This window comes from Lathamus discolor, unplaced genomic scaffold, assembly GCF_037157495.1.
Source record: "Lathamus discolor isolate bLatDis1 unplaced genomic scaffold, bLatDis1.hap1 Scaffold_51, whole genome shotgun sequence".
Classification (NCBI taxonomy): domain Eukaryota; kingdom Metazoa; phylum Chordata; class Aves; order Psittaciformes; family Psittacidae; genus Lathamus; species Lathamus discolor.
The window spans coordinates 224636-237307 of NW_027069376.1; the positions used below are offsets into that span (position 1 = coordinate 224636).

The 12672-nt window shown below is 53.7% G+C and overlaps 1 protein-coding gene across 2 annotated transcripts; it reads left to right on the top strand.

The window, feature by feature from the left end:
* Positions 1-56: 56 nt before the first annotated feature.
* Positions 57-10866, top strand: AKAP8L (A-kinase anchoring protein 8 like). Of its 2 annotated transcripts, none has more exons than XM_065664671.1 (13): positions 57-132; positions 627-659; positions 1092-1323; positions 3374-3827; positions 4388-4511; positions 4940-4995; positions 5404-5440; positions 7715-7823; positions 8554-8695; positions 8892-8997; positions 9239-9369; positions 9716-9811; positions 9936-10866. In XM_065664671.1, the coding sequence occupies exons 1-13, from the start codon at positions 120-122 to the stop codon at positions 10374-10376; spliced, it is 1974 nt and encodes a 657-aa protein (XP_065520743.1). In that variant the 5' UTR covers positions 57-119; the 3' UTR covers positions 10377-10866. The 2 variants fall into 2 exon arrangements, with proteins under 2 accessions (XP_065520743.1, XP_065520744.1); XM_065664672.1 differs by having other exon boundaries at positions 128-182.
* Positions 10867-12672: the final 1806 nt, after the last annotated feature.

The window sequence follows — 12672 nt, forward strand, 5'->3', positions numbered from 1 at the left end:
ACCGGGACCAATAGCGGCGGGGCAAGGCGGGTCCGCCGGCCAATGAGAGCGGGGTGGGCGTGGCGCCGGCGCGGCGCCGTTACCGCCGCTCGCTGTGGGGGGGAGGCGGCGCCGCCATCATGAGCTACTCGGGTGAGCGGCGGCGCAAGATGGCGGCGGCCCCGCGGGGCTCCGGGGCTCGGGTCCGCTGTGAGGGGAGGAACCGGGGCGGGGGGCGGCGGCTCCGGTGCCGTCAGGGCTCGGAGCCCGTTCCTGTCGCGGCCGCTTCGCCCGTTGCGTGTCCGGCTGGAGCGGGGCTGAGCGGATCAGCCCCGTGAGGGAGCATCCGCAGGGATGGAGGCCGCCCGCTTCCCTTGGGTGCCGCGTTCCCGGCTCACCCCGTGCCCGGGTCCAGCCCCACTGCAGAGGGACCGGGGGGGGGTGACCCCGTCCTTGTGCCCCCGTTGCCCTGGGAGCGGAGCAGGGCTCATTCCCTGCGCTGCTTTCCCGAAGGCTGGAATCGGCCCCCAGGAGCCCGCGCTGGGGTCGTCACGGGAGCCGCGGGTTATCGGGGGCGCTGGGAAACGGGGATCTCCTCGCCCGTGCTAGCGCCCGGCTCAGTGAATGGCTTTTCCGTTCTATTCCAGGTTACGGAGACTGGAATGCCGGGACAAACAGAGGCAAGTAACGGTGGCGGCTGTATGGGAAAGCTGTTTTAAGCGCAGAATTGGAGATTTTGGGGTCCTTTCCCCAAAAAAACTTGTGTTTTTTAGCAAGAGGAGAAGCTTTTCCATCCCTTTCTGCTCTAAAACGTGCGGCAACCACGCTCCAGAGCCTCATCCCATTGGATGCGGACGCGGCTCTTGGTTACCCCTGTGTTAGCCCAAAGTGGAGTTTGTGGCTGCTCTGCTGTGGGCAATGGGTTTATCCCATCTGGAGCAGAGGGAAGTATGGAATGTGGCTGTGTCCTGTGGGATTCCATGAGGGAATCGATGCCCTCAATGGGATCAGGTTCCTGGATGGAATAAGGAGGAATTGGAGTTGGTTTCAATGGTTTGGCCTCTGGATGCAAAGGGAAGCTGGAAGTGAAGCCGTGATCCCTGTTTTTCCAGGTTATGAGGGATACAGTTACAGCTATGGCTACAGCCAGGAGAACTCTGGGAATTACGGCTATGGAATGGCCACTTCGAACTCCTGGGAAATGGCCAACTCGGACGTGGACGTGAATCCGGATGGCTCCGGCGGTGCTGAGGGTGTCCTGGGCAAGGTGAACCCGCGCCTGGACATGGTGGCCCACATGGACACGGATGCGATGCAGGGAGCGCACTATGGATCTGGGGGCAGGTGAGTGCAGGGCAGGAGCTGCTGCTCCCATTGTTCCTTATGGAAAAGTGGGGATGGGGACGGCAATGGTGTCCGTTAGGGCCGGGGTTGGTCTATGTCCTCCTTGAGGAGGGGCTGGAGAGCGTCCCAATGCCTCCAGGTTGGGTGGGGATGCGGAGGGGCTCCATAGGGATCTGGATCCCTGCGATGAGGCTCAGCCCTAAACCTGCCGCTTGGGCCACGCCAGCCCCATGCAGCGCTGGTTTTCCTCATGGAAAAGGAGCTGGGGGTGCGGATTGATGTTGCTGGACTTGAGCTTGGAGCCAGGAATTCCAGCAGCATCCTGGCCTGGAGCAGCACCAATGCAGGGATTGGCCCCTTGTGCTGGGCACTGGGGACCTGATTGCTCCCTACAGGAGGATGGAGCCAGGATGGGGCTGGGCTCTGCTCCCAAGGGATGGGACAAGAGGAAACGGCCTCAGGGGAGGTTTAGATGGAGACTGGGAACGATTCCTTCCCCAAAGGATGCTCAGGCATCGGAGCAGCCTGGAAGTGTTCCCAACCCGTGGAGCTGAGGCCTTCGATGCCATGGGTTAGGGGTGGCCTTGGCAGCGCTGGGGTAAGGGCTGGACTGGATGAGCTTCAAGGGGCTTTCCCAACGTGGTTGATCCTGTGCTGCCGTGATCCCATGATTCCACCTTTTCCGAGGCCAGAAGGACCACGCTGGTCGGAAAGGGTAGAAACCCCCCCATGGAGCAAAGGCTCCTCCACCAGTGGAGCCTTGAGGCTCTGCCACCACCTCCGGGTGCTCCATGGCCTGGCCCATGGCACGTGGCATCCGTTGAGTGGAAAAGACACCTAAAAACCTGGTTTGGGTGAGGTTTTGATGGGATTTGGTGGTTTCTGATGGACTTTGTTGGGTTTTGATGGGATTTGGTGGATTTCGGTGAGTTTTGGTGGATTTTATTGAGGTTTTGATGGGGTTTGGTGGTTTCTGATGGACTTTGTTGGGTTTTGATGGGATTTGGTGGATTTCGGTGAGTTTGGGTGGATTTTATTGAGGTTTTGATGGGGTTTGGTGGTTTCTGATGGGCTCTGTTGGGTTTTGATGGGATTTGCTGGATTTCGGTGAGTTTTGGTGGATTTTATTGAGGTTTGGATGGGGTTTGGTGGTTTCTGATGGACTTTGTTGGGTTTTGATGGGATTTGGTGGATTTTATTGAGGTTTTGATGGGGTTTGGTGGTTTCTGATGGGCTCTGTTGGGTTTTGATGGGATTTGCTGGATTTCAGTGAGTTTTGGTGGATTTTATTGAGGTTTTGATGGGGTTTGGTAGATTTTGCTGACTTTTCCTGGGTTTTCTTGGGTTTTGGTGGGTTTGCTTAGGGTTTAATGGGTTCTGGTGGATTTTGGTGAGTTTTGGTGGATTTTGCTGAGGTTTTGGTGGGTTTTCTTGGGTTTTGATGGGGTTTGGTAGATTTTGGTGAGTTTCGGTGGATTTTGGTGAGTTTTTCATGTTTGGTGGATTTTGGAGAGATTTTGATGGTTTTCTTGATTTTTTGTGGATTTTGGTGACTTTTGCTGGGTTTTGGTGGATTCTGGTGGGTTTTGCTGGGTTTTGGAGGGTTTTCTTGGGGTTTGATGGGTTTTGTTGGCATTTGATGACTTTTTGACGACATTTTGATGGGTTTTGCTGGGTTTTGATGACTTTTTGCTGGGTTTTCTTGGGTTTTGATGGGTTTTGTTGGATTTTGATGACTTTTTACTGACTTTTTGCTGGGTTTTCTTGGGTTTTGATGGGTTTTGTTGGATTTTGATGACTTTTTACTGACTTTTTGCTGGGTTTTCTTGGGTTTTGATGGGTTTTGTTGGCTTTGGATGACTTTTTGGTGGGTTTTGTTGGCTTTTGTTGGCTTTTTGATGGGTTTTGTTGGATTTTCATGACTTTTGGGTGGGTTTCAGTGGGTTTTGATGACTTTTTGGTGGGTTTTGTTGTGTTTTAATGGGTTCTCTTGGCTTTTGATGGGTTCCTGCTGCACCCCGGCCCTGTCCCTCTCCACTGCCTCTCACAGATACGACTCCTACGACTCGCGGCCCTCCATGGCCGAGCGCGACGTCTATCGGGCCGGCTACGACTACGGCGAGGCCGAGCCCGACAACGACGGCTCCTACGAGGGGCCCTACGACAGCTTCTATGGGAATCGCCGGGAGCAATTCCAGGGCAGAGCTCGGGAGAACTTTGGGCAACGGGGCCAGAACTGGGAGTGGGAAAACCGCAGCACCAGGCCCCCGGCATCGGCGTATCCCGGGCGGATGAGCGGACAATGGAATGAGGCTCCGCAGGCCATGGGATCCCGGGGTGCCCACGGCTCCTCCAGGCTTCCTTCCCTCTTCTCCCACAACATTATCCCAGAACTCGGCATGTTCCAAGGGATGCGAGGCTTCCAGGGGAGCATGCGCTATGGAGGAGGGATGATGAAGCAGCACATGAGGAGGAGCTGGAAAATGTGGGATTCGGATTATAAAGTAAGCGTGTCATCTTCTCCTGGACACCATTCCCACCAGCTCCGTGCGCCCTCCAGCACGCTGGGAAGTGCTCATTCCATGGGGTTCGGCTTTGTGGGGTGTTATCTCCTAAGCGGAACAAGGAGGTTGCGCTCGGTTGATTCAGCATGGGCTGCTTGAATCCCTAGATCCTGGTTTCCCGAAGATAGGCAGAACGCTGCAGCCCTTCCTGCCTTCTGCTCCTGCTTTATGGGATAGGGGGGTGGCGGGTTGAGAACACTGGGGTTGGAGAAGCTGCTTGGAGACCTCAGAGCAGCTTCCAGGGTCTGAAGGGGGTTCCAAAGATGTGGAGAGGGAGCTTCATCAGGGACAGGACAAGGGGTGATGGGTTCAGACTGAAACAGGGAAGTTCAGGTTGGAGATAAGGAAGTTCTTCCCTATGAGGGTGCTGGGACACTGGGATGGGTTGGATGGAGAAGGTTGGGATGAGCCATCCCTGTCCAAGGTCAGGTTGGACACAGGGCTTGGAGCAAGCTGCTCTAGTGGAAGGGATCCCTCTTCTCCTTCCTCTTCTCTCCCAGCCCCAGAAGAAGAAGCTCAGGAAGGATCCCAGCACGAAGAAGCGGAAGCTCCTGAACAGCTCCGATGATCCCGAGAGCAGAGCAGCCAAGACGGACGGCTCCGAGAACTCCGACTCGGACAACGGTAGGAGCCGAGCAGCTTCCTGGGGCTGGGGTTTGCCAGTTTGGGATTTGCCATGGATTTCACGTGGTGGCAAAGCTGTCGGGGTCCATCTGGAGAAGAGAAGGCTCAGGGGGGACCCTATTGCTCCCTACAGGAGGATGGAGCCAGGATGGGGCTGGGCTCTGCTCCCAAGGGATGGGACAAGAGGAAATGGCCTCAGGGGAGGTTTAGATGGAGACTGGGAACGATTCCTTCCCCAAAGGATGCTCAGGCATCGGAGCAGCCTGGAAGTGTTCCCAACCTGTGGAGCTGAGGCCCTCGATGCCATGGGTTAGGGGTGGCCTTGGCAGCGCTGGGGTAAGGGCTGGACTGGATGAGCTTCAAGGGGCTTTCCCAACGTGGTTGATCCCGTGCTTCCTGCTCTTCGTGCTGACTCTTTTTCCTTCCAGAGGAGGGAACAGAAGGAGAATCAGGAGAGAAAGAGGAGAAGGAAGGCTCCAGAGGGGTGAGTACCTCCTGCAAGCTGCTTTGGCATCAATGAAAGCTGTAGTTCTGGTGAGGGCAGATCCCTGAAATCCCACCTTATTCCCAAAGCAGGTGGGCAACAAACCCCCCCAGATCCAGTGGAGAATGCCAGAGGGTGGGATTACATTCTGTCACTGCATGGGGATGAAGTAACCCCTCATCCAGGTCCTTTGGTGTGGCGGGATGAGGTCTGCAGGTTGAGGCTTCTCCTGCTGAGCGAGTGATGTCCCTGCACAGGGAGGGAGCCTGGAGCAGGCGGATCCAATGGAGGTGCTGCTCCTGCACGCAGAGCTCGGGGTGCCGGGAGGGTTGGAGGTGGAGGAGGTGTCAAAGCAGCCTCCAGCCATCCCCTTCTCTGGGTTTTAACTTCCCAACGTTGCCTTTCTAGGAAGGGGAAGAGGAAGAAGGAAAAGATTCGGAGAAAGGTGAGGTGGTGCCTGTGCTCCAAAGCTCCACGTGGAGCAAAGCGCCTTCCATAGAGGGCAATTCCATGGGAGAGAACAGGGAAGAGCTGTCAGACGTGGGGATACGGAACACATTCAGCTGCATTCAGTCAGACAAATCCCACCCTTTGTGCCTGCTCAGGGATAAGGAATTCCGGGTGGGTTGGTGAGCTCCCAGCCTGGGGTGTAGGGATCCACCTTGGATTTCCCATGTGCCATAGGCTTGACTTGGGGTGAGTGGTTTGGGATGGAGCTTCCTGGTTTGGGGTGATGGGATCGGTTGGATCCATTGGGATATCTGAAGGGAGCTTAGGGAAGCAGGAGGGCTGGGGAGAAGCCTCCTGCTGGGATGCATGGTGGGCTCTTGCCCATCCCATCCGTGGGCAGCACAAACGTGGTCCTGGGATGCTCCAGGGAAACCACGTTGGAGTCTTTCTGTGTGGTTCTTCCCTCTGCTCCCACCCTCCAAACTTGTCCATGTGGAGCTAATTATAGGATCGTGGAATGGGTTGGGTGGAAGGGACCTTAAAGCTCATCCAGTTCCATGGGCAGGGACACCTTTCACTAGAACAGCTTGCTCCAAGCCCCATCCAACCTGGCCCTGAGCACTGCTGGGGATGGGGCATCCCAACCTTCTCCATCCAACCCATCCCAGTGTCCCAGCACCCTCACAGGGAAGAACTTCCTTATGTCTAACCTGAGCTTCCCTGTTTCAGTTTGAACCCATAACCCCTTGTCCTATCTCATTTGGGATGCCCTATCTCTCATTTGGGATGCCCTATCTCTCTTTTAGGATGCCCTATCTCATTTGGGATACCCATCTCTCATTTGGGATATCCTATCTCTCATTTGGGATATCCTATCTCTCATTTGGGATATCCTATCTCTCATTTGGGATGCCCTATCTTATTTGGGATGCTCTATCATTTGGGATGGCCTGTGTTTGATTTGGGATGGCCTATGTCTCATTTGGGATGCCCTATCTCATTTGGGATGCTGTATCATTTGGGATGCCCTATTTCTCATTAGGGATGCTCTCTCATTTTGGATGCCCTATCTCTCATTTGGGATGCCCTATCTCTCATTTGGGATGCCCTATCTTTCATTTGGGATGCCCTGTCTCTCATTTGGGATGCCCTGTCTCTCATTTGGGATGCCCTATCTCATTTGGGATGCCCTATCTCATTTGGGATGCTGTATCATTTGGGATGCCCTATTTCTCATTAGGGATGCTCTCTCATTTTGGATGCCCTATCTCTCATTTGGGATGCCCTATCTCTCATTTGGGATGCCCTATCTTTCATTTGGGATGCCCTGTCTCTCATTTGGGATGCCCTGTCTCTCATTTGGGATGCCCTATCTCATTTGGGATGCCCTATCTCATTTGGGATGCCCTATCTCATTTGGGATGCCCTATCTCTCATTTGGGATGCCCTATCTTTCATTTGGGATGCCCTGTCTCTCATTTTGGATGCCCTGTCTCTCATTTTGGATGCCCTATCTCATTTGGGATGCCCTATCTCATTTGGGATGCCCTATCTCATTTGGGATGCCCTATCTCTCATTTGGGATGCCCTATCTCTCATTTGGGATGCCCTATCTCTCATTTGGGATGCCCTATCTCTCATTTGGGATATCCTATCTCTCATTTGGGATGCCCTATCTTATTTGGGATGCTCTATCATTTGGGATGGCCTGTGTTTCATTTGGGATGGCCTATGTCTCATTTGGGATGCCCTATCTCATTGGGGATGCTCTATCATCTGGGATGCTCTGTCATTTGGGATGCTCTATCTGTCATTAGGGATGCTCTCTCATTTGGGATGCCCTATCTCATTTGGGATGCCCTATCTCTCATTTGGGATATCCTATCTCTCATTTGGGATGCCCTATCTTATTTGGGATGCTCTATCATTTGGGATGGCCTGTGTTTCATTTGGGATGGCCTATGTCTCATTTGGGATACCCTATCTCTCATTTGAGATGCCCTATCTCTCATTTGGGATGCCCTATCTCTCATTTGGGATGCCCTATCTCATTTGGGATGCCCTATCTCTCATTTGGGATGCCCTATCTCTCATTTGAGATGCCCTATCTCTCATTTGAGATGCCCTATCTCTCATTTGGGATACCCTATCTCTCATTTGGGTCTCTTTGGTTGTGTGGGGCTTGGTTGTCCCCTTGACTAAACTTATCCAGGGCCATTCCCTTTGGTGAGGTGGGGCCCTGAGCTCCACTCCTGCTCTCACCACTCAGGTGCTCTCACAATCCAGGAGGAGATCAGCCAGATCAAGCGCCGCTTGCAGGCGGGCAAGAGAACCCCAGAGAGGCAGAAGAAGAAGCACCGGGATCGCATGGTGGAAAGGTAAGAGCTCCCAGCTGGATTATCCTTGGATTTCGGTGGCAGTGGCACTGGAGGCAGCCAGGCTCCATCCTGTTGTTCCTGGTTGTCCCGGTGTTTTGGCTGTTCCTTGGGTTGGGAAGGAGCTTGAAGCTCATCCAGTCCGTAGCCACGGGCAGGGACACCTTGCATAGAGCAGCTTGCTCCAACCTGGCCTTGAGCACTGCCAGGGATGGGGCAGCCAAACTTTCTCCATTCATCCCATCCCAGTGTCCCAGCACCCGCATGGGGAAGAGCTTCATCCCAATATCCCATCCAACTCTTCCTTCTTCCAGTTGGAAGCTGTTCCTCTCATCCCATCCTGTATCCAAAGCCCCTCTCCAGGTTTCTTGCAGCCCCCTTCATCACTGGAAGCTGCTCTGAGGTCTCCATGCAGCTTCTCTTCTCCAGCCCAAATGTTCTCCATGTGGGAGCTGCTCCAGGCCCTGCTCATCCCTGTGGCCTTGCTCCAGCAGCTCCATGTCCTCATACTGAGAACAGCAGAGCTGGATGCAGCATCCAAGCGGGATCTCACCAGAGCAGAGGGGCAGGATCCCCTCCTTGGACCTGCTGCTCACACTTGGATATGCAAAGGGTTGGAGACTTCCATGAGTTTATCTGCTGCCCTTTAAGTAGAGGGAGGGAGTCGACCCAGTGGGAATGTGGTGCCATACAGCAGGAATGATGGATTTGGGGCTCTTTTCCATCTCAACAGGATCCAGTTTGTTTGTTCGCTGTGCAAATACCGGACCTTCTACGACGACGAGATGAGCAGTCACCTGGAGAGCAAATTCCATAAGGAACACTTCAAGTTTGTTGGAACCAAGTTGCCTCAGCAGACAGCAGATTTCCTCCAGGTGAGCTCTGGATCCGTGTCTGTGCCTTGGGTTCCTTTGGGAATTGATCCTTAATAGTAAGAATATCACGTATTAGCTTGGAGATGCTGTAAAGCCCCGGAGCTGCTTCCCTAAGTAACCATGGGGGAAACTGCTGGAGAAGGTGGAGTGAGGTTGTAGTAAAGCTACAAAGATTGAGTTGAAATACTCCCTGCAGGAATACGTTGCCAACAAAACGAGGAAAACCGAGGAGCGCCGTAAAGCGATTGAGGACATCAACGCGGTCATTCAGCAGATATACAGGGACCAGGATCTTACACAAGGTGAGTTCCTGCTCCTGTGGGTAAGGGTTGCTTTGCTGGGGTGGTTGGGGTTGGAGAGAGGAGGCTGCAGGGGTAGGAAGGGGGGAGGTTGTAGGGGTAGGAAAGGGGGAGGCTGCAGGGGTAGGGAGGGAGGAGGTTGTAGGGGTCGGAAGGGATTGGGATTGGAAGAGAGGAGGTTGTAAAACCTGGAACACAACCCAAATCCCTGGATTATTTTCCAGTTAAATCCCTTCTTTTCCAGACGTTGGCATGGAGCATTTCATCAAGAAGGTGGAGGCCGCTCATTGTGCGGCCTGCGACCTCTTCATCCCCATGCAGTACGGCATCATCCAGAAACACCTGAAGTCGCTGGACCACAACCACAACCGCAGGGTGAGTCGGGGCTCCCAAGCTTCCAGGAGCATGGATTCGGGTGGGATGAGTTCCTCCCATTCCTGAAAGCCAGGAGGAACTCTTCTTCATCCTCATCTTTGCAGAGGCTGGAGTTAATCCTCGTGTCCTTGTGGCCCCAGCAACCTCCTAAGGTTCAAGGCCAGCTTAGGCAGGGCTTGGAGTGGAAGAGCTTTAAGGTCCCTTCCAACCCAAACCATTCCATGATCCTATGATTTACAGGATGTTTCCCAGAGGTTTTCCCTGTTTCTCTCCTCCGCCGCTGAGCTGTGCCTAATTCCTGGCTTCAGGAGCAAAGCTGAGTGGGTTTTATTCCCCTCCTATCCAGGCCATGATGGAGCAATCCAAGAAATCCTCGCTCGTGGTTGCAAGGAGTATTCTCAACAACAAGCTCATCAGTAAGAAGCTGGAGCGGTACCTCAAGGTAGGTGTTGGTGGGGGGCTTGGGATAGGGTCAGGCTGGAAGCAGCACTTCCATGATGCTGGAATTTCTTGGGAGCTGCTCTTGAAGGGGGCTTTGGAGATGAGGATTTGCCTTCTCTTTCCAGGGAGAGAATCCTTTCACGGATGACCCAGAGGAGAAAGAGGAGCACGAGGAAGGAGAAGGAGGAGCCAGTGGGAATGTGGAGGAAGGAACAGCGGAAGGAGGAGATGAAAACAAGGATGAGGAGGAAAACGCAGAGGAGGAAAATCTGGAAGAGGAGAATCCAGAGGAGGAGAATCCAGAGGAGGAAAACAAGGATGTCAAAGGGAACCTGGAAGCAGAAGGTGCTGGGAATGGGGGGGAGCAAGAAGAAACAGGGACAGAGACAGCTGAGGCACAAGCACAAGCAGAGATGGAATCGGCTGCAGGGAATGTGGAGGAGCAGTATTCCCTGCCTCCGGAAGAATCCCTCCCTGAGGAAGGAGAGCACCAGACAGTAGAAGATGAGGAGGAGGGAAGCGAGGAAGCTGCTGCAGCACAAGAGGAGGAAGAAGATAGGGATTAAACTCTGGAGGGGGGAACGATGTGGGAAAGAGCTGCTGTATTGGGGGGATTTTAAACCATACCTGTACCTGTGAATTCCATAGCACATATTCCAAGTTCTCATCCCGCTCCACTCCCGCAGGCAGTGGAAGCCTTTCCCTTAAAAGTGATTTTGGGGGGAATTGAGGGGTTTTTAAGCAAACCTTGGGGTTTAGGCACTGAGGGGTTGCGTGCTCTCTGGGTTGTAGCTAAGAGCACTTCTTTTGTGCAACCTCTTCTCATCCCATTGGATTGAACAGCGAAGGGGTTTGGCCCTTTGGAAACATCAGGAATTCTACCCTGGGTTTCCAATCTCTGCCTCTAACTCCCACCTGGCTGTGCTGTGTGTCCCGTCCCTCCCCCCCCCGCTGTCTTATTGTGCCGAGGAGACCGTGGTGTCAGCATTGTGTTGTCCGTAAACCACTTGGATTTTCCAAGTGAATGTGGAGATAAAAGGGACTGTCCCGACATTCCCTGCGGCTCTGCCTTCGTTTCTGCTGCCCTGGAGCAGCCTGGGAGAGGTTGGAGGCTTAGGAATGGGTTGGGAATGCCGTGTCCTGGTTCGCTGTGTTCCTCTCTCCATTCATAGTGAACCCCGTCCGCAGTCATTCATCATCCCCTGGAGCAGGGATCCTCTTTCCTGGAATGAGGAAATCCGTTTCCGTGCCATTCCTGCTTCCGTTCCAGGAGCTTCCCTGCAGGATGGGGTGAGGGATAAGGATGTGCTCACCCTCTATCCTGGCTTACAAACTCTGTACAGGAGACGTTTCCCTTGGGAAAGGAGGTTTCAGCACCAGTGTGAAGACTGCTCCCAACTTCAAACCTTAGGAATACCGAGGTGGGATCAAGAGAGGGATCATTCCATCTCCTCCCCACCACAGCGATCCATGGAAACACACAGTCCTGATCCTGGCATTGCCCATTGGCCTTTCCCAAGCGGCCACCCCTTCTCCTGCAGGTGGACATCTCAGGTTAATCCCGGAAGCTTCTCTTTATCGGGATAATGAAGATCCTGGAATCCCGCTTGATGCGCGTTTGAGCTCGGAGCAGCGCAATTCCCACTTGGACGGCTGGAAAAGGCAAGAGGAGGATCCAGGGCTCCAAAGGATGCCTCGGAGGCGTTTGTGTTCGCACCTTGTGCTTCGGAGGCGGGTGAGGATGCGGGTGAGGATGCGGCTCCTGCCAAGAGGAATCTCGCTTCCATCACCTCCTTCCACAACTGCTGCTTCCTCCTCCTCCCTCCGCAGAGCTGTTGGGGGTGGCTCCCAGCTTTTCCTCTTGCTTTTCTCCATAGGAAGCCTCTGATCTCCACTGGAATGTGCTGGTACCATCCTGGAAACAACGGGGCTGGGCTTTGCTGTGTTCGAGGACGGATGTGGGGGTCGGCGTGGCTTTCCAGACAGCATTCCAGGGATACCTTGGATTTCAGGGTTAATGGAGCTGTCACGTTAAATACTGGCTCCTGGAGGTGGTGAGATCCCTGTGGACCACCCATTCCTCACCAAACCAAAGCCATTACTTGAGTTCTACCTTCCCCTTCCTGCTTTATTTCCTTACTTCCCCCTTTTCCTGTCCCTATTTCTCTACCATGCCTTGAGAAATGCAGTTTGGGAAGAGGGGGCTGAGCAGGATGGATCCAGACGGAGGATGCATCCTTGTTCATGGGGATGCTGCGCATTCAGAGCATGGAAAGGGAGGAAATCGGCTTGGAAAAGTCAGCAGGAGCCAAATTCCTTCTGTTCCAGCTTCCTGGAATGAATGATCTCCTAGGAAAACCAAGCAGCGAGTGGAGCTCTGCAAGGGACAGGCTGGACCTGCTCCATTGATCCCTGTGGTGACGGTTTCTGGATGCGGCCGCTTTTCCTTAAGGAAAAGCAAGTGGAATTCTTGCTTCCCTCCACTCCATCCATCTCCTGCCTATTGGAGAGCACACATATTCCAATGCTCCACATAGAGAAGGGGGGGGGTGGTTATTGGCCCTGGAGCCCATATCAATTTCATGTGTGTTTCCTGATTGTTCCATCAAGACCTCAGTTTCTGTTAACGTTTTGGGGTCATATATTAGTTAATGAGTTATTAGTTGATTAGTTAACAATGAGGTATAGAATAGAATCATAGAACAGTTCGGGTTGGAAAGGACCTCAAGATCATCCAGTTCCAACCCCCTGCCATGGGCAGGGACACCTCTCACTAAACCATCCCACACAAGGCTTCATCCAACCTGGCCTTGAACACCGCCAGGGATGGAGCACTCACAACCTCCCTGGGCAACCCATTCC

Excerpts from the sequence above, each read along its gene's own strand:
- AKAP8L (XM_065664671.1), top strand. Across the intron at positions 7,824-8,553 it reads CGGGATCGCATGGTGGAAAG|GATCCAGTTTGTTTGTTCGC; the intron begins GTAAGAGCTCCC and ends CCATCTCAACAG. Across the intron at positions 8,998-9,238 it reads GGACCAGGATCTTACACAAG|ACGTTGGCATGGAGCATTTC; the intron begins GTGAGTTCCTGC and ends CTTCTTTTCCAG.